Here is a 23,201-nt window from a genome sequence, read left to right as displayed (position 1 = left end):
ATAAAACAATGTAAATTAAGTTGATTAGAGGTTAAAATAACAACTCTGCCTATAGACCCTGATTATATAAACAACTCCAGAACGCACGAACTGATTTCCACGGTTTTGCAAAGAAATAAGTCATTTTCCTAATATTTCAATTGGAAACCAGCATTTGTCTTTATGGTGGTAAGTTGAACTGTGTAAATTATGTGGATTAGAGGTTAAATTAACAACTCTGCCTATAGACCCTGATCATATACATAACTCCAGAACGCACGAACTGATTTCCACGGTTTTGCCCAAAAATAAGTAATTTTCCAAACATTTCAATTAGAAACCAGGTTAGGTCCTTAAGGTGGTAAGTTGAAATGTAAATTAAGTTGATTGGAGGTTAAAATAACAACTCTGCCTATAGACCCTGATTATATACATAACTCCAGAACGCACGAACCGGTTTCCACGGTTCTGCAAAGAATCAGTAATTTTCCTAACATTTCAATTGGAAACCAGCATATATCTTTATGGTGGTAAATCGAACTGTGTAAATTATGTGGATTAGAGGTTAAATTAACCGATCTGCCTATTGTCCATAATGCCTAGAGCATGGCGTTTGAATATCAGCTGCCAAAGGTGGCGTAACGGAGTTCGCCGGGCTTACTAGTTAGTTATAAAAAATGTGAAGCCCATATATGAAATACTAAAAAAGTATTAATTTATATTCAAAATATTAATACGCCCTTTAAAAAATAAAGGTATGCATTCAAATTTAATAAAGAACATAATTATTTGCATGTAACTAACATTTGAATATTAAAAAAAAATCAAAACGCAAAGCGCCAGTGTACAATAAATGTTTTCAAAACAAATAATGCACATTTAAATTCCCAATTTCCTTTGAAAGTTATAAAATATAGTTGTCGGATTTTCATAATATCAATATTAAAATTTTTGAATCCTAAAAATCCCATACTCGAAGAATGTGAAAATATGTTGATTATTGTCGAAGTTCGACTTTTTTCTTGTAATTCTTCGATCGCTCCTATGGCAGCTATAATATATAGTCGTCCGATTTTCATAAAACTAAATATTACATTTTAAAATAATACAAAATGGCCATATCTCAAAAAAGATAAATATTCGTTAAAAAACAAAGAAGTTAAAATTTTTTATAAAAATTTGTAGATCGTTCCTATCGCAGCTATAGAATATAGTTGTCCGATTTTCATAAAATTAAATACGAAATTAGAAAATAATACAAGATGACCATATCTCAAAAAAGATAAAAATTCGTTGAAAAACAAAGAAGTTGTAATTTTTTTCTATTAATTTCCGGATCGTTCCTATGGCAGCTATATGATATAGTCGTCCGATTTTCATAAAATTTTTACCAAAATTCAGGAATAATATAAAAATAATCATATGTAAAAAATAGTGCAAATATGTTAAAAAACAGCCAAGTTATAATTTTTTTTCTAAAAATTTATCGAACATTTGTATGGCAGCTATATGATATAGTCGTCCGATCCGGCCCGTTCCGACATATATAGCAGTGAGAGCATATGCAAAGTTTTATTCAGATAGCTTTAAAACTGAGGGACTAGTTTGCGTAGAAACAGACAGACAGACAGACGGACAGACAGGCAGACGGACATGGCTAGATCGACTCGGCTGTTGATGCTGATCAAGAATATATATACTTTATAGGGTCGGAAACGTCTCCTTCACTGCGTTGCAAACTTCTGACTGAAATTATAATACCCTGCAAGGGTATAAAAATGGCCAAGTTAGCGAATGAAATCGTCACTAACTGCAAAACCTGCTCAAAAGGAAAATATGACAGACATCCTAAAAAACACGAGCTCGGCGAAACGCCAGTCCCGTCTCATGTGGGAGAAATGCTACACATAGATAGACATTTTCTCTACCGATAGGAAATACTTCCTCACATGCATTGACAAATTTTCCAAATTTGGAATGGTCCAACCAATTCCCTTTAGAACCATAGAGGACCTTAAGCCGGCTTTACTACAACTCCTTAATGTTTTCCCTGAAGCCGGAGTCATTTACTGCGACAATGAACCATCATTGAACTGGCACACCATCCGGACCATGCTGGGAAATCACTTCGGAGTTAGCATCTCGAATGCACCGCCACTCCACAGCGTCTCTAACGGACAAGTGGAGCGATTCCACAGCAGTCTGACGGAGCTTGCCAGGTGCCTTAAAATTGACAAAGGCATCAGCGACACCGTGGAGTTTATCTTACTGGCTACGACCAAGTACAACAAATCTATCCATTCGGTTATCGACAAGAGACCGGGCGACGTGGTAGTCACACAATCAAGTGATCCGCAGTGCGATATACAGGATAAGATTAGGCAGACCCAAGATAAGCTCAGAAGCAGGGAAAATGCCTCCCGACAGAACAGGGTGTTCAATGTCGGCGACAAAGTCCTAGTTAAATCCAACAGGAGACTGGGCAACAAGAATGAAAACTGTGGAAGCGGACATGGGGACCACAGTCCTCATTAAGGGGGGGGGGGGGGGGGGGGGGGGGAGTAAGGTTAATTCGGTGCAAAAAAGGCCACTTTTCAAAAAATTATTGTGGCGAAACGGCTAAAGTTAGCTTAATGAATTAAATACCATATAATAACACAACATTTGAATAATTTTTGATAAATTTTGTATTGAAAAATATTTAGAGGTAGAGAAGTTATAGGGAATCTCCAGAGTCGCCTCCAAAAAAAGTTGTTTTGCGGTGTACATCCTAACAGTCCACAGGATCATCCCATCTAAAAAAATTATACCTCATTCGTTAAAGGATAAGTGTCCCGAGGTATTCACGAAGCGTTTTTTTTTTTTTTAGTTTTTTTGTGATTTTTTAGGAAATTTGAAAGTCAAAAACCCGATTTTTGACTAAAAAAAAAACGTTTGTTGAAACAAGAGCTTTATTCTTGAGTGTAAAATAATTAGTCGGAGGTGCTAGTTTAATTGTATAACTTTATTGATAATTTTTAATTCAGTTCTCTTCAACTTCAACTTTTTTCCAATAAAAAGCGTACAACTTCGAGTTCCTTTTACACACTTTCTTATTCTCTCTCTGCCACTCATTCGATCATACGAGTTGGCAGCATCCGTATAACAGATGTAATGTTAACTAACAGTTGGAAGGCGCGGAATTTGGCTATAATCAAATGTACTAATTGGGTTTTGACCCAACATACCGGCCCCCTGGAAAGTATGCGATTGACTTTCAAGAGACAGGTAATAAGGCGAGTTTCCGTATGGGACGGCGGATGATTCCCTTGGCGGTGCGTACGTTGGCTACACGCACGATGTTGTCCGATCCGGCGATGGTGCTGACTACGCGGCCAAGAAGCCACCGTTGTGGGGGAAGATTATCCTCGTGAACAATAACCATGTCGTTGACCGCTAGATTTGGTGCAGTCTTCGCCCAGGTTGTGCGAACTTGGAGCTCGTTTATGTATTCGTGGCTCCAACGACTCCAGATGTGGTGCTTAATTGCGCTGACCTTCTTCCATCGGTCCAACTTGTCCAGATTGTCGTCGATTGGTGGAGCTTCTGGAAGAGCTCGGAGTGCGTCACCCACTAAGAAGTGACCAGGCGTGAGAGCGGCCAGGTCGTTTGGGTCGGTTGATAGCGGCGTTAATGGGCGAGAGTTCAAAATCGCCTCGACATCAGCAGCTGCTGTGGCTAGCTCCTCGAAGGTTAGTCTGGTGTCTCGAAGAGTGCGATTGAGTAGTCCTTTGACGCTTTTGACGGCAGCCTCCCATATGCCCCCGAAATGTGGAGCCCTGGGCGGAATGAAATGAAAGTTAATGAATTCATTGCGACAAAAATGATGGATCGATTCAGCCGTTTCTTTCTTGAAGAGAAACTGCTTCAAAGCTTCTAGTTTGTTGTTGGCTCCTGCGAAGTTAGTAGCGTTGGCACAAAAAATGTCCGAAGGCAGCCCGCGTCTGGCAATGAAGCGCTTGAGTGATGCAATGAAGCTATCCGTCGTGAGATCTGAGACCACTTCGACATGTATGGCCTTTGTGGCAAAGCAAATGAAGACGGCTAGGTATGCCTTGGTGGGCGGCTTACCCCGGATGCGCAAATAGACGTTGATTGGTCCGCAAAAGTCTATTCCGCATCTTGAGAATGGCCGAGACGGTGTGATGCGTTCCTTGGGCAGTTGCCCCATAAGCTGCTTTTCTAGAGTTGGTCGGTAGCGGCGACAATGTATGCATGAGCGAACGACTTGTCGCGCTAAGTCCCTTGCGGTGACTATCCAAAACTGTCGTCGAATTAAGCCGACAAGAGTCCTTGGTCCCGCGTGATAGTTTTGGAGATGGAGACGGCGAACGAACTGAGAGACAAAGGGATCTTTGGCTGGGAGCAGGACAGGATGCATTTGGGTCTCTGGGTAGTCTGCTAACTCCAGGCGTCCTCCGACCTTTAGAAGTTGGAAACCATCTGTGACCTGGAGAAAGAGACTAAGGTTTTTAAGGTTAGTGCGAATCGGCTGGCCCTTCAGGACCGATGATATCTCTTGAGCGAAGTAATTGGTTTGGATATTCCAGACGATGCAATGCAGCGCCCGCTGCAATTCCGTTGGCGTAGGCGATGGCGATGGAGACTGGGATGGCGTGAGATTACGACAGCGGTAAATGAACCTAAACATCCAGGCGACGACTAATAGGCAGCGCTGATATGAACTGGATTTGTAGACTCCTTCAAGCAGCTGATTACTGGTAGTCTGTACGGCAAACGCTGATTTTCTTTTCTCCAGTTGCACAGCTTCCAGATCAATGTCATTGATGTCTTTATTGTCCCTAGGCCAATATTGCGGTTCTTGACGTAGAAACTCAGGTCCCTCAAACCATATCGATTGTTCCAACTCGGCGATGGTGCAGCCTCTGGACAGGATGTCTGCCGGGTTGCAGTGTGTTGGAACATGTCTCCAGTGACAATCTGATGTCATTTCTTGAATTTCAGCAATTCGATTGCCGACAAAGGTCGATAATGTGGCTGAGTGCTGGCGATTCCAATGTAGAACGATTTGAGAGTCGCACCATAAGTACGAGGTTGGCTCTCTGTCTGCGAAGACTCGAATAATTTTCTGATGGAGTTGTGCTAGCAGATGTGCTCCGCACAGTTCTAATTTGGGTAGAGATAGCTTCTTGGTGGGAGCAACTCTGGACTTGGATGTGATTAGCTGTACCTTGATTAGCCCATCTGATCCGAGTGTGCGAGCGTAGATGCAGCATCCGTACGCTCTAATGGAGGCGTTACAGAAGCCATGTATCTGAAGAGATTGTATAGCCGGTTTGAGGCAATATCGTGGTATTGCTATAGACTCCAACGACGTAAGCGACGAAAGAAGGGACATCCAAGCTGTATGGACTCCTTGGGGTACTGACTCATCCCAGTGTAGCTTTAGTAGCCACAGCTCCTGCAGGATGATTTTTGCCACGATGATGATGGGAGTAACTAATCCCAACGGATCGAATAGTGACGATGCAACTGACAAGATAGTGCGTTTGGTAACGTGGTCTGACTCTACTCTTGGCGAAAACGAAAACATGAAGGTGTCCCGTACTTGGTCCCATTTTAGGCCAAGCGCGCTAGTTAGCATCTCGTCGTCCAGCTGCAAGTGTTTTATTGTATTGTCATCGACGAACTTACAGTGGTTTGAATGCCATTTTGCGAGTTCCAATTGGCCATCCTGTAGAATCGTTGTAACTTCACTCTTGATTTGATGTAGCCCCTCTACCGTGTCCGATCCACCCAGGAAGTCATCCACATAGAACGACGATTTGATGGCTTCAGCCCCAATTCTCAATTTGTCCATGAAGTGGTCGGCTAGATAGGACATGCTGCGTATGGCCAGATACGGTGCAGCCGCCGTACCATACGTTACGGTATTCAATTCGAAGGTGCTTAGGGGTTGCGATGGCGAAGCTCTCCAAAGGATGTATTGAAATCTGCGATCTTGGGCAGACACGTTGACTTGACGGAACATCTTTACTACATCCGCAGTGATTGCATAGCGGTGTATACGAAAACGAAGAAGCAATGTATAAAGGTCTGGCTGAATGGTCGGCCCGACCATTAAAAGATCGTTGAGCGATTTCTGGGACGTTGAGCTTCGTTGATGTGCTATTTGGCTTGAGCACGCAGTGGTGCGGAATATAATAATGCGGAGTGTTTAACTGCGGGTGACCCACGAGACTCATGTGTCCCAGGTCTTGGAACTCCTGCATGAATTGTACATATTTGGCCCATACCTCAGGCCGTTTGCCTAGGTTGCGTTCGAGCGATAAAAATCTCCTCCTCGCGATGTCGAAAGAGGCTCCGAGAGCGGTAGCTGCATCCTTAAATGGGAGTCGTACTTCCACTCGACCATCAGAATTGCGTCGTACCGTGGTTGTGTAGAACTCCTCACAATTTCGCTGCTCCGGCGTAAGTGTATTCTCGGGAGTCACTACATGATCGATGCGCCATAGACGTTCCAGATTTTCGTCAATTTTATCTAGTACGATAGATGAGTACTGATGGAGGGTTCTGGGATGAGCTCTGCATCGACCAGACACTATCCATCCAAGTAGCGTTTTCTGGAGTACGGGCAGATCCTTTCCTAATTTAACTTGGCCGACTGCCAAGATATCGAAGAAGGTTTCCGTGCCTAAAAGCAAATCGATGCGACGGGACTTGTTGAAGTGTTCGTCGGCTAGCGATGAATGCTGCGGAAGATTCCATGAGGAAATGTCAATTTCCGAATCTGGGTGATAGGCGATGTGTGATATCACGCAAAAATCAAGGAGTAGCTCGAAATGGTTGTGCCTCGACTTGATATTGGTGGTTGTATGGTGTTTGATTTGCGTTTGCGTCTGTCCAATGCTACGAATCTCTAGGTTGCGTTTGCTCCGAGGCAGTCGGAGACTTTGGGCGAACTCCTCGGATATGAAATTCACCTGAGAGCATGAATCCAAAAGCGCTCTTCCTATTTTGTAGCATCCGGACGCATCCTTGACCAGGACCAGCGCTGTGGCCAAGATGACGCAATCGGAACGCGGTTCCGTGTGAGTATGTGTGACTGCGTCCGAAACTTGTGCAGACTCCGCTTGAGGTTGTGGCAAGGGAGTTGCGGTCGACCCAGGTGAGGGCCGATGAAGCAGAGTATGATGCGCTAACGCACAGGTGCGGCATCTCTGTGTGGACGGGCAGTTGGCGACAAGATGATTCTTGCCGAGACAATTAATGCATAGCTTGTAGCGTTTTACTGCATTGAGACGATTTTCTAGGGCGAGATTAATTAGTTCTGGGCATCTAAAGGTCTTGTGATCTGTATTTGAACAGATGTTACAAGTTTGCGTTGTACAATTGAAGGACAGACTTGCCTGGTTCCTTTGCGAGCGCGATCTATGGTCGCCTGGTTGGACCATAGAGGCTTCAGCAATAGGCTTCTTATCCGATTCCAAGTATTGGCAATGACGTTCGACGACTTGAACACAGTTATCCCAAGAAGGCAAGACGGTATAATCCAATGACTCATTCCATTTCCTCTTGGTCTCCTGGTCCACCTTTCCCATGACTATAGAGATGAGCATGGCCTGACAGATCTGTGTCTCGTTTCCCAAGGAACGCAACGAGTTGTACAATGCGGACGCATTATCGATTAGACTGCGCAACTGCTGACCATTTGCTTTGGCAGCGGTTGGCAAGGCGAAGAGCGACGATATGTTATCCAAGAAGACGAGAGTTGGGTTGTCGTAGCGCTGCTTTAAGCGATCCAGAGCCTTCATGTAGTTGTCTGCGGTCACCTGGAATGCTCGTACCGTTTCTAGGGCGGGTCCTCGAAGACAGTTTAACAACTGGTTGAACTTCTCGATCTTAGACATTGATGGCTGGTGGCCTACGACCTGATTGAACGACGTGATGAAGTTTTGGTACTCGCAGTATTTGCCGTCGAATGTTGGCAACGCTAAGCGAGGAAGCTTGACTGAAGTCGTATGCCCAAAATTAACCGTAGATTCGTTTATTCCTGTGCTGTTCGCTTCTGGTCCAAGCTGTTCTTGAACGCAAACCTTGGCTTGGATGAATAACTCCTCTAACTCGAAACGAGTGCTGCGGTGTAGCTCAGCTGGATCCAACTGCTCTATGGCCTCCTGTGTGGATAAAGCGAGTTTAAAATACGATTCCAAAATCGACAAACGGCAAGCGAGTTCCAACGGAGATAGATTCAAGTCAGGTTCCACTGATTTGCTCATGCGCGTAAGGTTCTTTCGAGCACTCGTTCGCTGAGACTTAAGTTGCTCCAGCGAAGACATTTTGGTTGTTTACTTTATTAAATTTCGGGTTGGTACTGCCTTGCTTGACAAGGTATGTGAGAGCAAGCGAGACGACGAGATGTAGTGGAAAGCTTTGCTCACCGAGCAGCGGTGCAAAACGATGGCCAAAGAGGACAGTGCAAAAAATGTGCTGGGGACGATTGAGGTTATGTATTGAGGGTGCTCCGCTGGGGAGATGTATAGATGAAGGACCGAGACGTCGACTTCAACTATGACTGTGAGGCTTGGAGGATGGCGTGTCCACTCCAACGATGTCCAGACTATATGTTGATCCACAACGACCGTGAACAGTGGCAGGGACTGCTGCAGCGGGAGTTATGTGGCCGGCAGAGGCTCCGGTGGATGCACAAAGGCTGCACCAAGTGGGTGTGCAGACGTGCGAGCGACAAGGTGAGGCGGACGCTGGGTAAACCGGCAGCGAACGCGATGTGCGAATGTACGAAACTTTGGCAGGGCAAATTCGTAATAGCGCGTGCGAAACTTGGTCAAGTAGAAGATGGCGGAAAACTCAACCACAAATCACCACAAAATTAGACGAAATAAACTAGCACTAGTCCTGTCACGGTCGCCAAAATGTTGAAACAAGAGCTTTATTCTTGAGTGTAAAATAATTAGTCGGAGGTGCTAGTTTAATTGTATAACTTTATTGATAATTTTTAATTCAGATACCTTGTCAAGCAAGGCAGTACCAACAAAATGTTGAAACAAGAGCTTTATTCTTGAGTGTAAAATAATTAGTCGGAGGTGCTAGTTTAATTGTATAACTTTATTGATAATTTTTAATTCAGTTCTCTTCAACTTCAACTTTTTTCCAATAAAAAGCGTACAACTTCGAGTTCCTTTTACACACTTTCTTATTCTCTCTCTGCCACTCATTCGATCATACGAGTTGGCAGCATCCGTATAACAGATGTAATGTTAACAAACAGTTGGAAGGCGCGGAATTTGACTATAATCAAATGTACTAATTGGGTTTTGACCCAACAACGTTATTTCTTAATTTAAAAATATATAAAAATTAAAAATTAAAAAAAGGCCGAAGTGAATACCTGAGGAATTAGTTAAAGAATGTGTGTGCCAAATTTCAAATCGATCGGTCCAGTAGTTTTTCTGTAATCGTGTACACCGATTTGAAAAATTGAATTTTTCAGGAGAGCGCTTTAAACTTTGTGATTCCTATGCATTGAACACCAACCGACCTTCGTTCAACTCCGCATAACTTCGTCAATTTCACTCTGATCAATGTAAAACTTGGACACAATATTTTTAAGATGTTAAACTTTAAAAATAAAAAATAAAAAAAATTTACGAAAAAAAAAATTAAATACCTTACCCCCCCCTTAAGGGGATGGTGGTCCACAAGGACAACCTTAGGTAGGCGAAACACAAACTCATTGTCATTTGCCTGTTACTTTTCTTACCATTTTTATCCCTAGCCATTTGGCATTTTTTTATTATTACTGTATTTTACCATTTTTTACCATTTTTTATCCCTAGCCATTTGGCATAAGCTGTTTCATTATTACTATTTTTTTTATTTTTTTCATACCATTTGGCATAAGTTTTTTCATTATTACTATTTTTTATTTTTTTCATACCACTTGGCATAAGTTTTTTATCACCGCTATTTTTTGTCATGCTTTATGTTTCATCCTTTGGTGGTGGGCTACCCCAGTAGATTTTTAAAATACTACAACATATTCAAAATTGCAGGTTTACACCCTTGCCTCTGCTATTCCTTTTTGCCCTGACATCGCTAAGACACTCGGCGAATTTCTCAGAAGAAGAAACTGGTGGTATGACGATCATGTTTGCGCAGTCTCACATGCAGAAGCTTTTGAGCGTAGATATCGCTCACCTGCATGACCAGCTCGAATCACTGAGCATCCACCATAGAGTAGCCAGGAGTTTAGACTTCCTGGGAGCGGCCTTAAAGGTAGTGGCAGGAACGCCGGACGCAGAGGACTTCGAAAAAATTAAAATCAACGAATTTCAGTTAAACAATGCAAATAATAGGCAAATTAGTATCAATAGTAAAGTACAAGACCAAATCAATAAAATTTACACCACTATCTTATATTGCGCGGGGGGGGGGGGGGGGTGAAACTACTACTGGCGTACTGCCGGATTGGTTGCTTGCATGCGTAAGTAGGTTAAGATTGAAGTTTTTAGTTTTGGGAGGCTATCAACGTTAGATATTATTGTGTACAAATCGTTATAATTCGCACAGAGGACTCTAAAGGGTTCATGCAGTTCAAAGGATGTTCTACAGTGGGGCAAAACTAACGGTAAAAGGGATCTAGTGTTTCTTATTGGTACGTGAAAATTTAGCTGACCGAGCAAGTCAGTACTTTCCACGTCACCACGGATTAAGTTGTATAAGAATGTAATACCTAGCATGATTCTACGATTAGATAAGGAGGGTAAGTTAATTAGTATGAGTCTACTGGAATAAGACGGTAACCTCTGGTTTGCATCCCAGTTGAAACCGCGTAAAGCGAAAAGTAAGAAGTTCTTTTGAACCGATTCTATGCGTTTACTATGGACGCCATACTGAGGGCTCCAAACGCAGGATCCATATTCGACCACCGTTTAATGAAACCAAGCACACCCCTGGCTTTATTCACCATGCACGAAATATGATCGATAAAGTCGAGTTTAGGATCCAGACGGACACCTAAATCATCAACTATATTATTTTTTTTTTTCCAAAGAGCAGCCGTTTAACGTATAAGTTGCAGGCTTACGAGTGACACGGGAGAATGTCATTAGCTTGCACTTAGAGCCGTTTAAGTTTAATAAGTACACGCAGCACCATGTTTGAAAATTGTTAAGATCTGTCTGTAAGTCTGATTGGCAAGTAGCATCGTTATATTGCACACAAAGCTTTACGTCATCAGCATACATAAGTACTCTGGAGTTGGTCAAAACTTCGGGCAGATCGTTGATAAATAATGTAAACAGTAGAGGACCCAAATGACTCCCTTGCGGGACGCCAGATGTAACCCTAAGAACATTAGATAGTTTATTTTCGAAAAGGACCTTCTGCGTCCTGCCATTTAGATAACCTGAGATCCAATTAAGAAGATCAGTCGGAAATCCCATTAAATCGAGTTTCCGAACAAGAAGAGAATGGTTAACAGAGTCAAATGCTTTACTGAAATCAATATAGATTACATCTGTCTGAAAGTTATTTTGGTATCCCTTTATAATAAAGGAAATAAATAAAGGAATTTTTCCACCTTAATTTTTTCTCTATGGGATTAGGGCTCTGAGAGGGCTGAGACAACAGTTGGGACCCCCCAGTGGACAAAACGGAACCGGGCAACACCGGGGGCACGGTCGCACCCGCGACGCATTCGGATACCGAATCTTTTTTAGCGCTCGATCTCAGGATAGTAGTTGAATAAGCCGACTAACGGGACCTTTGATGTCGGTAAAAAGGGCAATAAAAATGCAATTAATGGATTAGCTGTCAAAATTAGAGTGGTTTAGATAATAAAAATGCACTTAGTTAGGGGGAGATATGAACCTGTCATAAGAGGGGGTAATAAAGATGGAATAAATTAGGGTCAGTGCATGTAAAAGGACACTTGAGATCAAGTGTTCAAGGGTTCCCACAGGGATATGGATACGAGTGCGAATGCAACGGAGCGATCCCGGTAGCGATCCCGGATCGATGCACGTGCACCGACGACCCCTCATTTAGAGGGTGAGGCAATTGAAAAAGGGCGCACCGGGGAGATCCTGCTCCGACAGGAGTGATCCTGAGCATCCCGTGTACGTTCACCCACTTAAGGCAATTGAAAAAGGGCGCACGGCGGCGGTGCTGCTCCGCCCGGAGTGATCCTGAGCATCCCGTGTACGTTCACCCACGATCCTCGTTTGAAAAAGGAACAGGGTGTAAGTGAAGAAGGGCGCCAGACGTGAACGTTCAGGCAACATCCATCGCTTGAAAAAGGGACGGGGTGTAAGTGAACAAGGGCGCCAGAGTCGAAACATGTTCCCACCCACGACTCAGGACTGTGATTTTCCCTGTGAGATACCTCACTTGATAAAGGTCACTTGTTTTCCCACTGAAGGGCCGCTGGAAAGAGGATCAGAGCAGTCAAATTTTCCCACCCTCATCCCACCTACACTAGATCAAGTGCGTGCAACAACCTGCTCAATTAGCTCACCAAAATCTGGATGGGTGAAGGATGCACTTGTAACGGTTACTCAACGAAGTTGGATCACACTTCAAAAAAGGATGGAAAGGTTGGGAATGGACATCAAGTGTTTGTCCAACATTTTTTGTATTTGTTTGTTGATCTTTTTGTGGGTCTACGAAAAGACTAGTTGTGACTTAAGAATCACTTCTAGTTTGTGTCTCAACCGTCACCATCAACCGCCGCCGCAACCGCAACCGAAAAATTTCAAAGTGAAATAAAAAACAAGTGCAAAGTGTAAAAAAGTTTGTAAAATATAATTTACAAAATACACAAAAACGAAAAAAACCTTAAAAAAATTAATAACAAAAAACCAAACGTTTTTAAAAACAATCAAAAACAAACAAAACCAAAAACCTTAAAAAAAAAATTAATAACAAAAAACCAAAAGTTTTTAAAAACAATCAAAAACGAACAAAACCAAAAATCTTAAAAAAATTAATAACAAAAAACCAAAAGTTTTTAAAAACAAACAAATACAAAAATGTACGCCAACAACAACAACATCATCAACAACAACAGGAATGCAATTTATTGCAACTCCTGCCAGCGGTACCTACCCCTATCAACTCAATGGCACAACCATGTGCGGACGGAGCAGCACAAATATTTTGCTACCCGACCCCTGGATGGGAGTGTAAAGCAAATCATCGATGGATACAAGGGACGCATCCTTCAGTATATGTTCATAAATGAGGGAGCAGCTCTTAGGATTCCTGTTGAATTCCTAAATAAAGCGGGCCAAGCGCTACTCCCTCATATCGAAAGAGTGCTATCGTTCCACACAGCTTCAAAAATAAATTTTGAACTGTTTGCAGAATACATGTTAATGAAAGAACATGAAACACAAGTGGAAATGAAATCGTTTCAGAGTAAGATGACTCTGCTTACGATTGGCTCAAATTTATCCGATTTATATAATTCCCACACTGAAGCCATTATTACGAAAATGGGTGAGTTCCAAGAGAAGGACAGTGGATGGACCCTAACACGCATAGTTAGGGTCGAGTTGAACATGATGCAATGTGTTCCTCTCAAGGGATCTGAGTATTTCGATCTCCCTCCCTCTCTTAAAAAACGCAGAGCATGCATCAATGTGCAGAACAGGGATGTTTTCTGCTTCAAGTGGGCAATAGTCTCAGCACTTAACCCCTTAAAAGAGAAAGGAGAAAGGTGCAATGCCTATGGTGTGGATATTAAATCACCAATTATTCACACCAATAATATAAAAATTGATTTTACTGGATTGACGTTCCCGATGAAAATAAAGAGCATTGACAATTTCGTGCTTCAAAACCCTCACATAAGTGTAAATGTGTTTGGGTATGATGAGGAGAAGGACACCGTATACGGCCCACTATATTCAAATGGAATGGAGAAGGAAAACCACGTTAATATGCTTTTCCTCGATGGACCACCCCCGATAATTATGGCCATTACATGTGGATTAAAAATATGTCCTGGTAAGAAAAAACATAAATAAATCAAAAAATATATGAAATAAATACATTTTTATGACAATCCACTCATACATATACATTAGAGGTCTGCATGAATTAATTCAAAACGGCATATGAGACATTCATATCTCAGTGAATTGAATGAATTCGGCTGCGAATTCCACTGAATTTGCGTGAATGCGTGCGCCGTCGTTGTACTCACAACTACTCACTCACACATAGGGAGAGCGAATTGATTGCCGACAGAGCCGAATACAGAGAATGAGTATTCGTTTACGTGCGCTTCCAGTGGGAAACATAATTTGATGACATATAATTGACTTCATTAATTTAAACTTTTTTCTTTAGTGTTTGTATTTGTTTATTTATATTATAACTTACTTATGTACTTATATATATTATAATATTAAAATAATAATATGACTGCGCAGTCGTTGTATTCTGAGTATTCTAAGAATTCTTTGCTGCCTTCATTCATTCATTCTGTTTTGCACACGCATTCACTCAATTCAGTGCGTTATGAATACTCAAAATTTCGCAGAATTGAGTACAGAATGAGATGCGAACTCGATCAGCTGAATGCGTTGTACTCAAAAATGAGTACAACATTCAGAAGTACTCAGTGAAGCTTATGCTTGAATGCGGCCATGCAGACCTCTAATATACATACATTTTTGTTTTACAGACTTCTATCATCACAATTGGGAAAAAGCGGTGATAAGCGTTGGTTCTGCAACAAGTGCCTCTCATACTCAACAAATGAGGCCAGAGCTCAGCGCCATGCAGAAAGATGCACCAACATTGTGAGCGAAGCACCCAAGGAAGGAGATGTCATCAAATTCGACCATATTAACCGCCAGCTGGAGGTACCCTTTGCTGTGTATGCCGACTTCGAGTGTATACTCGAGCCCACAACGATAGATGTAAGTGAGAAGACGCAAATAGTAAATAAGCATATTCCGATTGCCTTCGGGTATTATATTAAGTGTTCATTTGACCCTGCCTTAGATAAATATGTTTCAAAGACAGGGTCAAATGTCGGACGCACTTTTGTAGATAGTTTAACGTCTGATTTGTCTGCTATTTACGAGAAGTACATGAATTATATAGTCCCCCTTCAAATGAGTGCACAGGATGCTTATGATTTTGATGAGGCCCTTAACTGCCACATATGTAAGGGAGTTTTAGGAAATGATAGAGTGAGAGATCACTGTCATTTTACAGGTCAATTTCGAGGGGCTGCACATAGCGAGTGTAACCTAAAGTATAAGACAGGAGATTTCATACCTGTTTTCTTTCACAATATGTCTAAATACGATGCTCATTTATTTGTGAAAGAACTCGGGGAGATTGAGGGTGAAATTAAAATAATTCCCTTGAATAAGGAGGTATATATTTCAATTTAAAAATATATTCCTATAGGAAAAAATAAATTAGAAATTAGATTTTAAGATACTATTCGTTTCATGCCCTCTAGCCTAGACAACCTTGCAGGAACTTTAAATGAAGGCGATTTCAAAGTTCTTCGAAATCAATTTCCAAATAGTACTGATTTTAGTTTGCTTCGTAGGAAAGGTGTATTTCCCTATGAATATTTAGATTCTGAGCGCAAGCTGATGGAAACTTGTCTCCCACCAAGGAGTGCATTTTTCAGCAATTTAAAAGACTCAGAATGTTCTGAAGCTGATTATCTCCATGCAGTTCAGGTTTGGTCCCACTTCAAGTGTAAAACACTTAGAGATTATTTAGAGCTATATTTGAAGACAGACGTTTTGTTGCTGACAGATGTCTTTCAGAATTTTAGGGCTATCTGTAAAGGTATCTACGAACTCGATCCTGCCCATTATTATACAACTCCGGGCTTCTCATGGGATGCGATGTTGAAGACTACCAAAATATCCCTCGAGTTAATATCGGATATAGACATGATTTTATTTTTTCAAAGTGGAATTCGGGGGGGTTTAGTTCAAAGTAGTCATCGATATACAAAAGCGAACCACAAATACCTCAAAGATTTCGATCCAACTAAGGAATCGGAATATTTGATGTATGTGGACGCGAACAATTTATATGGATGGGCAATGTCTGAACCACTCCCCTATGGCGATTTTAAATGGATGGAACCTTCAGAAATAGAATCATTTGATATTAATTCTATTTCTGAAAGTAGTGAGTATGGATAAATTCTAGAGGTCGACTTGAAGTACCCATATGCACTTCACGACCAACACAATGACATGCCTTTCTGTCCCGCAAATAGACGTCCTTCAAAAAAATCCAAGACTGCAAAGTTAATAGCGGATCTTTGCGATAAAAATAAATACATTATGCACTACAGAACTTTGCAGCAATGCTTACTTAATGGATTGAAACTTGAAAAGATTCACAATATCCTTCGATTCAAGCAAAAACCTTGGCTTAAAGAATATATTGACATTAACACTGCACACAGGACTAGGGCTAAAAGTAATTTCGAAAAAGACTTGTATAAGCTTTTAAACAACAGCGTCTATGGTAAGACGATGGAAAACAGCTTAAAGCGCAAAGATATTCGGATAGTGACAGAATGGGAAGCTCCACCTGTGGGTCCAAAAGGTGGGCGTCCGAGATTATGTGCTAGGGACCTAATAGCTAGATCAAATTTTCACAGTGCAACTAAGTTTACTGAAAACATGTATGCAATTCAAATGAATAGGTTGCGTAACGTTTGTGATAAGCCAACATATCTAGGTTTTGTAGTGTTGGAGTTATCCAAATGGAAAATGTACGATTTGCACTACTCTTATATGAAACCAAAATTTCAAGATGCACTGAAATTAAACTATATGGATACAGATTCATTTATCTATTCCATTAAGACAGAGGATTTATATAAGGACATTCGAGATGATATTCAATTAAAATTTGATACATCTGAATACCCTGATGAATTGGCTAGGCAATATGATTTTCCACAGTGCAACAAGAAGCGCTTAGGGTATTTAAGGATGAGCTGCATGGCAGGCCAATGACAGAGTTTGTGGGTCTAAGGTCTAAGATGTACGCCTATACAGCGTCAAGTGCAGGTAGCGAGCCCGAAAAATGTGTAAAAAAAATAAGGGCGTGAAGCGAAGTGCCTTGGAGAAAATTACATTCGAGAAATATAAAAATTGTTTGTTCACAGGACAACAAGAAAGTGATAGCATGTATATGTTTCGGTCTAGGGGGCATGAAATTAATACATACAAAATTTCAAAAATAACATTAGATAATAAGGATGATAAGAGGCTAATATGTGAAGACGGAATTGCCACAAAAGCGATAGGACACTATTCGACAAGAGAAGGGGAACTTATGGGGTGTATCTCAACTCTAGCAGACAAAGCACGGGGGTTAAATAATGAAACTCTTGCGATAATGAGTGAAAGAAGGAGAGCAGACTTAAAAAGAAAGTTGGAGGAAACAAACAGTGCGCTCGACGAATATGAACGAGATTTAATTTGGCATTATATTAAAATAGCTAAACTAGAAAATCCAGAATTTGTGATATAAAATATAAATTCAAATTTGTAAATAAAACATTGTATTTAAGTTTTAAATTAAAATAATTTATTCAAAATGTTAAGATCTAAGATTAAAATATAATGTATAATGTAAAGTTAAAATTAAAAATAAATAAAAATTAAAAAAAAAACAAGAAAGGAAGCTAACTTCGGCACGCCGAAGTTTGTATACCCTTGCAGATATTATTTCATTAAATTTTACCTATACTTATTGTTTGGAGTTTGACAGTTATAGTTTTACATTCCCAGTTTTACATTTTCTCTACATCTACCGATCGGTTTATATGGCAGCTATATGATATAGTTGTCCGATTTTCATAAAATTTATACCAAAATTCTGAACTAATAAAATAAGCTTATATCTCAGAGTAGATAAAAATAGGTAGAAAAACAACGAAGTTATAATGTTTTTTCTATTAATTTCCCGATCGTTCCTATGGCAGCTATATGATATAGTCGTCCGATTTTCATGAAATTTTTACCGAAATTCTGAAATAATATAAAATGGCCATATCTAAAAAATGGTGCAAAAATGTTGATAAACAGCCAAGTTATATTTTTTTTTCTAAAAATTTATCGATCATTTGTATGGGAGCTATATGATATAGTCGTCCGATCCGGCCCGTTCCGACATATATAGCAGTGAGAGTATATAGAAGGCTATATGCAAAGTTTCATTCAGATAGCTTTAAAACTGAGAGACTAGTTTGCGTAGAAACGGACAGACGGACGGACAGACAGACAGACGGACATGGCTAGATCGACTCGGCTGTTGATGCTGATCAAGAATATATATACTTTATAGGGTCGGAAAGGTCTCCTTCACTGCGTTGCAAACTTCTGACTGAAATTATAATACCCTGCAAGGGTATAATAAAAAAAATTAAAAAAATAAATGTGTTGTATGTGTATGTTTATTTCATTACAAAATTTCAGATGTATTTATCCAGCTGTCGTCACTTTTCGGGAAGCCCAACCAACGTACGAGTGCTCTTTTGCCTTCTCTTTTAAGTACCTTTTCAACTAGATATGTGTTGGGAAATCGGGTTTTTTTCAGCTCTTCCTTATAGAATCCCCCTTTTACGGGATTTCCATTCAAGTCCTTTAATAGGTATGTTACCGGATAAGTGTTTTGAGTTTTGTATATTGTAAAAATTTCAACATTCCAATTCGGAGTAAATCCTTTTTCAAAAACTCCCTTATATTTTGAAATTCGAACATTGTCACCAATTTTCAGTTTGCTACCTACAAACATTTTGATATTATTGTACACCGTTTGCAAGATATGCCTCTCATTGTCGGCGTTTACTTCTACGGGAGCCATTTTTATAGTCCTGTGAACTTTATTGTTGTAAAAGTTAATTAAGGCTTGATACATATCGATCCATTTATAGGTCCCATTGTAAGAAAACTCCTTCCACATTAGTTCTTTTAATGTCCTGTTGAATCGTTCCACAATGGAAGCCTTTAGAGTACTAAATGTCGAATAATGATTTATTTCATATCGATTCATCAACGACTTAAATTGTATGTTAAAAAACTCTTTCCCATTATCTGTTTGTAGATGCTTAGGTACTCCATACCCAGAGTTGAAAATTTTTTCCATTGCTTCAGAAACATGTGAAGCAGTCTTAGACTTAAGTGCTTCGCCAAAGGCGAGCTTTGAGAAGGTGTCTATAACTGTAAGAAGGTAGCGATATCCCTTATTCGTGGGAGAGTACTTTTGCATATCCACCAAGTCAGCCTGCCATAACCAATTTATTCCCTTTGTAATAACTCTCCGACGTAGAAAATGTTTTCGTGCAGGAGCATGTAATTCATTAATAATACCCCGTCGACTCATTTTCACACAAGTTACTTAGAATATCCTTTGTTTTCAATAATACTTGAAATAACAACCTCAAGTCTGTCTAAACGATCCTCAATATCGGTGGCCCTCACATCAGGAATACTAATAATTAACTCCTCTTGATGTGACATTAGCGATGCTCTTATATCGAGTATAGCCTTGTCAACATATTCTTTAATGACTAAGTCCGAATTCTCTTTTGGAAAGTCTCCATTTTTTAAGCGCCTTCGCTGAATATTAAAGTTTCCATCCGTATCTATGAAGAGTCCTGTCCCAGTTTTTATACCCTTGCAGGGTATTATAATTTCAGTCAGAAGTTTGCAACGCAGTGAAGGAGACGTTTCCGACCCTATAAAGTATATATATTCTTGATCAGCATCAACAGCCGAGTCGATCTAGCCATGTCCGTCTGTCCGTCTGTCCACCTGTCCGTTTCTACGCAAACTAGTCCCTCAGTTTTAAAGCTATCTGAATGAAACTTTGCATATAGTCTTCTATATGCTCTCACTGCTATATATGTCGGAACGGGCCGGATCGGACGACTATATCATATAGCTGCCATACAAATGTTCGATAAATTTTTAGGAAAAAAATTATAACTTTGCTGTTTTTCAATATTTGTCCATCATTTTTTAGATATGGCCATTTTATATTATTTCAGAATTTTGGTAAAAATTTTATAAAAATCGGACGACTATATGATATAGCTGCCATAGGAAAGATCGGGAAATTAATAGGAAAAAAATTATTGCTTCGTTGTTTTTCAACGTATTTTTATCTACCCTGAGATATAGGCTTTTTTTATTGTTCTAGAATTTTGGTATAAATTTCATAAAAATCGGACAAATATATCATATAGCTGCCATAGAAGCGATCGGTAATTGTATAAAATATGTAAAGCTGGGAATGTAAAACTGTAACTGTCTAACTGTAAACATAATAAGTATAGGTAAACTGTAATGAAACTCTATTTTGTGAGTGTTTTCAACATTTATATCTATAATATAAACATCAAAACCAATCTGCAAGGGTATACAAACTTCGGCGTGCCGAAGTTAGCTTCCTTTCTTGTTTCATATCGTTTTAAATTAGTGTTCTGCTTGTCATGTAAAAAACGTCCAAACTTGTCAACGGACATTATGATTATAATCTTATTTGATAATGCTTCATAATTATATACTTAATTAGAATATAATTTTAGCCTCTCTTAGTTCCTCAATTATCGATGTAATCTCATTATTGTGGTTTTGATTGCCTGCTGATTCCGATGCTATTAAGAGCTGAAGTCGTTCCACTAATTCGTTTGGATCATCCCAGTAGATTAACTTAGGCTTATTCATCTCAAGTGTCATGAAACCAGACCCACTTATTATTTCTTTTTTCCCTTTGGGTGTAGATTCGGCGACGGGTAGCTTAGCTAAAAGTGGTTTAATAATTTTCGAAAATTTAATGCTCTCGTTCCTTTCACTTGTCCATTTGGTTGAAAATTTCTTCGATACACATTTGTTTTTATTAATATTTCTTGATATATTTCCAGGTCATCTGCATTATAATTATTTGGGAGGTGGTGACATATTAAAGAATATAATCCGCTTGTGAGTCGCCAGTTTTGACCATCATCAAATTCAATTATATTACTGGTTACATTTATTTTGTTATTTCCCAACATTAATTGACCAGCTTCATTTTTGTATGGTCCATATGTCTTATCCAAAATTCGTTCTCGTGCCAGTTCACTAACATTAAAATTTTTCGGGCTCTCTTCAAACAGAGGTTGAGTTGGTATCAATGGAGATGAATTGGGGGAGGATTGCCTTGATAATACACTTGGTGCGTGGGGAGACGTTTGGCTTGATATTGCAGGGGATTGATTTAAGTGGTGATCGGGTGGTGAGAATGAAGAATCATCGTCTATAGCGGGTTGGGAGTAAAATTGATCATCATCATCATCATCATCATCATCATCTCTATTATCTTTGCGAGTATTCTCATAATCATCTTCTTCAGCACTTTTCAACCTCCAATCCGATAGATTGTATTCATCTTCTTCAGCATTTGAATTTTTGTTAGGCGCAGTGTAAAATGTAAGTTTTCTCTTTTTCATATGCGGAGTTTTATTTTCAATCTCCACCTTAGTTTTATCATATTGGTTCTCTTTGTGTTTATTGTACTCAATTTTTTTGGTATGATTAACAAGTTCATTTAGCGGTTCAGTTATCGGCTTAAATGCTTCTTCTAAACCCATAGTATTCTGACTTTTAAATTGTTTTAGCTCTAAAAATTTTTTTTAATGCATTTCGAGTTTTATTCAATTATGATAAAATATTTTGGTTCATTGTGATGAAATTTTAGAATGTTTCAATCGAAAGAACAATACTGGTTATATCTGTCTCGGAGTCCGGTATGCACTGAGAAATAATTAATAAATCATGATCATATATACCTAATCTGATAAACCGACCTGATAATCAGACCTGATCTGTTTACCAGGTCTGATAAACCGACCTGATAATCAGACCTGATCTGTTTATCAGGTCTGATAAACCGTATCCGGTCTGATAAACCGACCTGATAATCAGACCTGATCTGTTTATCAGGTCTGATAAACCGACCTGATAATCAGACCTGATATCAGCTCTGAACTGTTTATCAGGTCTGTTTTCATTTTTTAATAAATAAATTTCCCAAGTCCCTTTTCCCAATTAAAAATTTGTAATATTTTTTATATATATAAAAATTTTTTTATTTATTTTTTTTTTTAATTTATTTTTGTTTTCATTTTTAATCTGAAATATAAAAGCTGAAAAAGAATTTTTCCAAGTCCCTTTTCCCAATATAAAATTTGTCATTTTTTTTTTTAATATTTTTTTATTTATTTTTGTTTTCATTTTTAATCTGAAATATAAAAGCTGAAAAAGAATTTTCCCAAGTCCCTTTTCCCAATAAAAAATTTGTAATATTTTTTTTTTTTAATTTTTTTGTATTTAATTATTGAATTTTGTTCTTAAATCTATAATAACACTCCCATCCTTCTGTTTTTGGAGAGAATACATCCCTGAAGAAATCTTTTGAATTACCTCATCCTTAAGCTGCGAGAACCTATCCGGGAGGAATACATTTCTTGTATCCAGTTCGACCATAATATTGGTGCCGTACTTTCCCGTCACCCGCCTGGCCGAATAAATATTAAACGGTATATTTATCGGCAGCTTGTGAAAGGTTAATTACCTTTTCAACCTGCAGGCGTTGAAGGCCTGCATCTGAGGGTCTTCCTCAATATCCCTCAAAAGGGCATCGATGTCCTCCTGCGTGACCCCAGTGGGGAGGTTGGAGGCGGTTGAGTTGGATGAGGCGGATGAGTTGGAGCTAGATGCGGTGTTGGAGTCGGTGGAGCTGGTGGAGCTGGTAGAGCTGGTGGAGCTGGTAGAGCTGGTGGTGGTGGTGGTGAAGCGGTTCATGATGCTGGTGGCTGCTCGCTTGCTGGTCGCTGAATGATATTTTTCCTAGACGAGGTCCCTGAATTTATACCCGCCAAGGAGCATATTTCTCCTCCCACTGCTATCCACTTGTACTATGGTATTCGGTCTCAAGGGATAGAACGTCTAGCTTTGTAAAAGGTCAAAGTGTCCACTTCATGTGAAGTGGTTACGAAGGGTATGGGAAGAATTACAGTCTAGCAAAAATTTAAGGCATAAATGCCCACAGTTAAAAGTACCAAATTTTTGGAAACGTTGATAATTATATCTTATTTTTTCCCCTAAATATCTAATTATTTCTAAAGGCGGCTGCAAGTTACCAAAACT

The 23,201-nt window shown here is 39.7% G+C and overlaps 1 protein-coding gene across 1 annotated transcript; it reads right to left on the bottom strand.

The window, feature by feature from the left end:
* Nucleotides 1-3,235: 3,235 nt before the first annotated feature.
* On the bottom strand, nt 3,236-22,856 carry LOC138928660 (uncharacterized). Its single transcript, XM_070286046.1, has 6 exons — nt 22,627-22,856; nt 22,476-22,569; nt 7,385-8,156; nt 6,098-7,333; nt 5,674-6,015; nt 3,236-4,917 (listed from the first exon to the last, which is right to left on the bottom strand). The coding sequence occupies exons 1-6, from the start codon at nt 22,854-22,856 to the stop codon at nt 3,236-3,238; spliced, it is 4,356 nt and encodes a 1,451-aa protein (XP_070142147.1).
* Between the last annotated feature and the right edge of the window lie 345 nt (nt 22,857-23,201).

This window comes from Drosophila kikkawai, chromosome 2L, assembly GCF_030179895.1.
Source record: "Drosophila kikkawai strain 14028-0561.14 chromosome 2L, DkikHiC1v2, whole genome shotgun sequence".
NCBI lineage: Eukaryota > Metazoa > Arthropoda > Insecta > Diptera > Drosophilidae > Drosophila > Drosophila kikkawai.
This window is presented reverse-complemented; position numbering and strand designations above follow the sequence as displayed.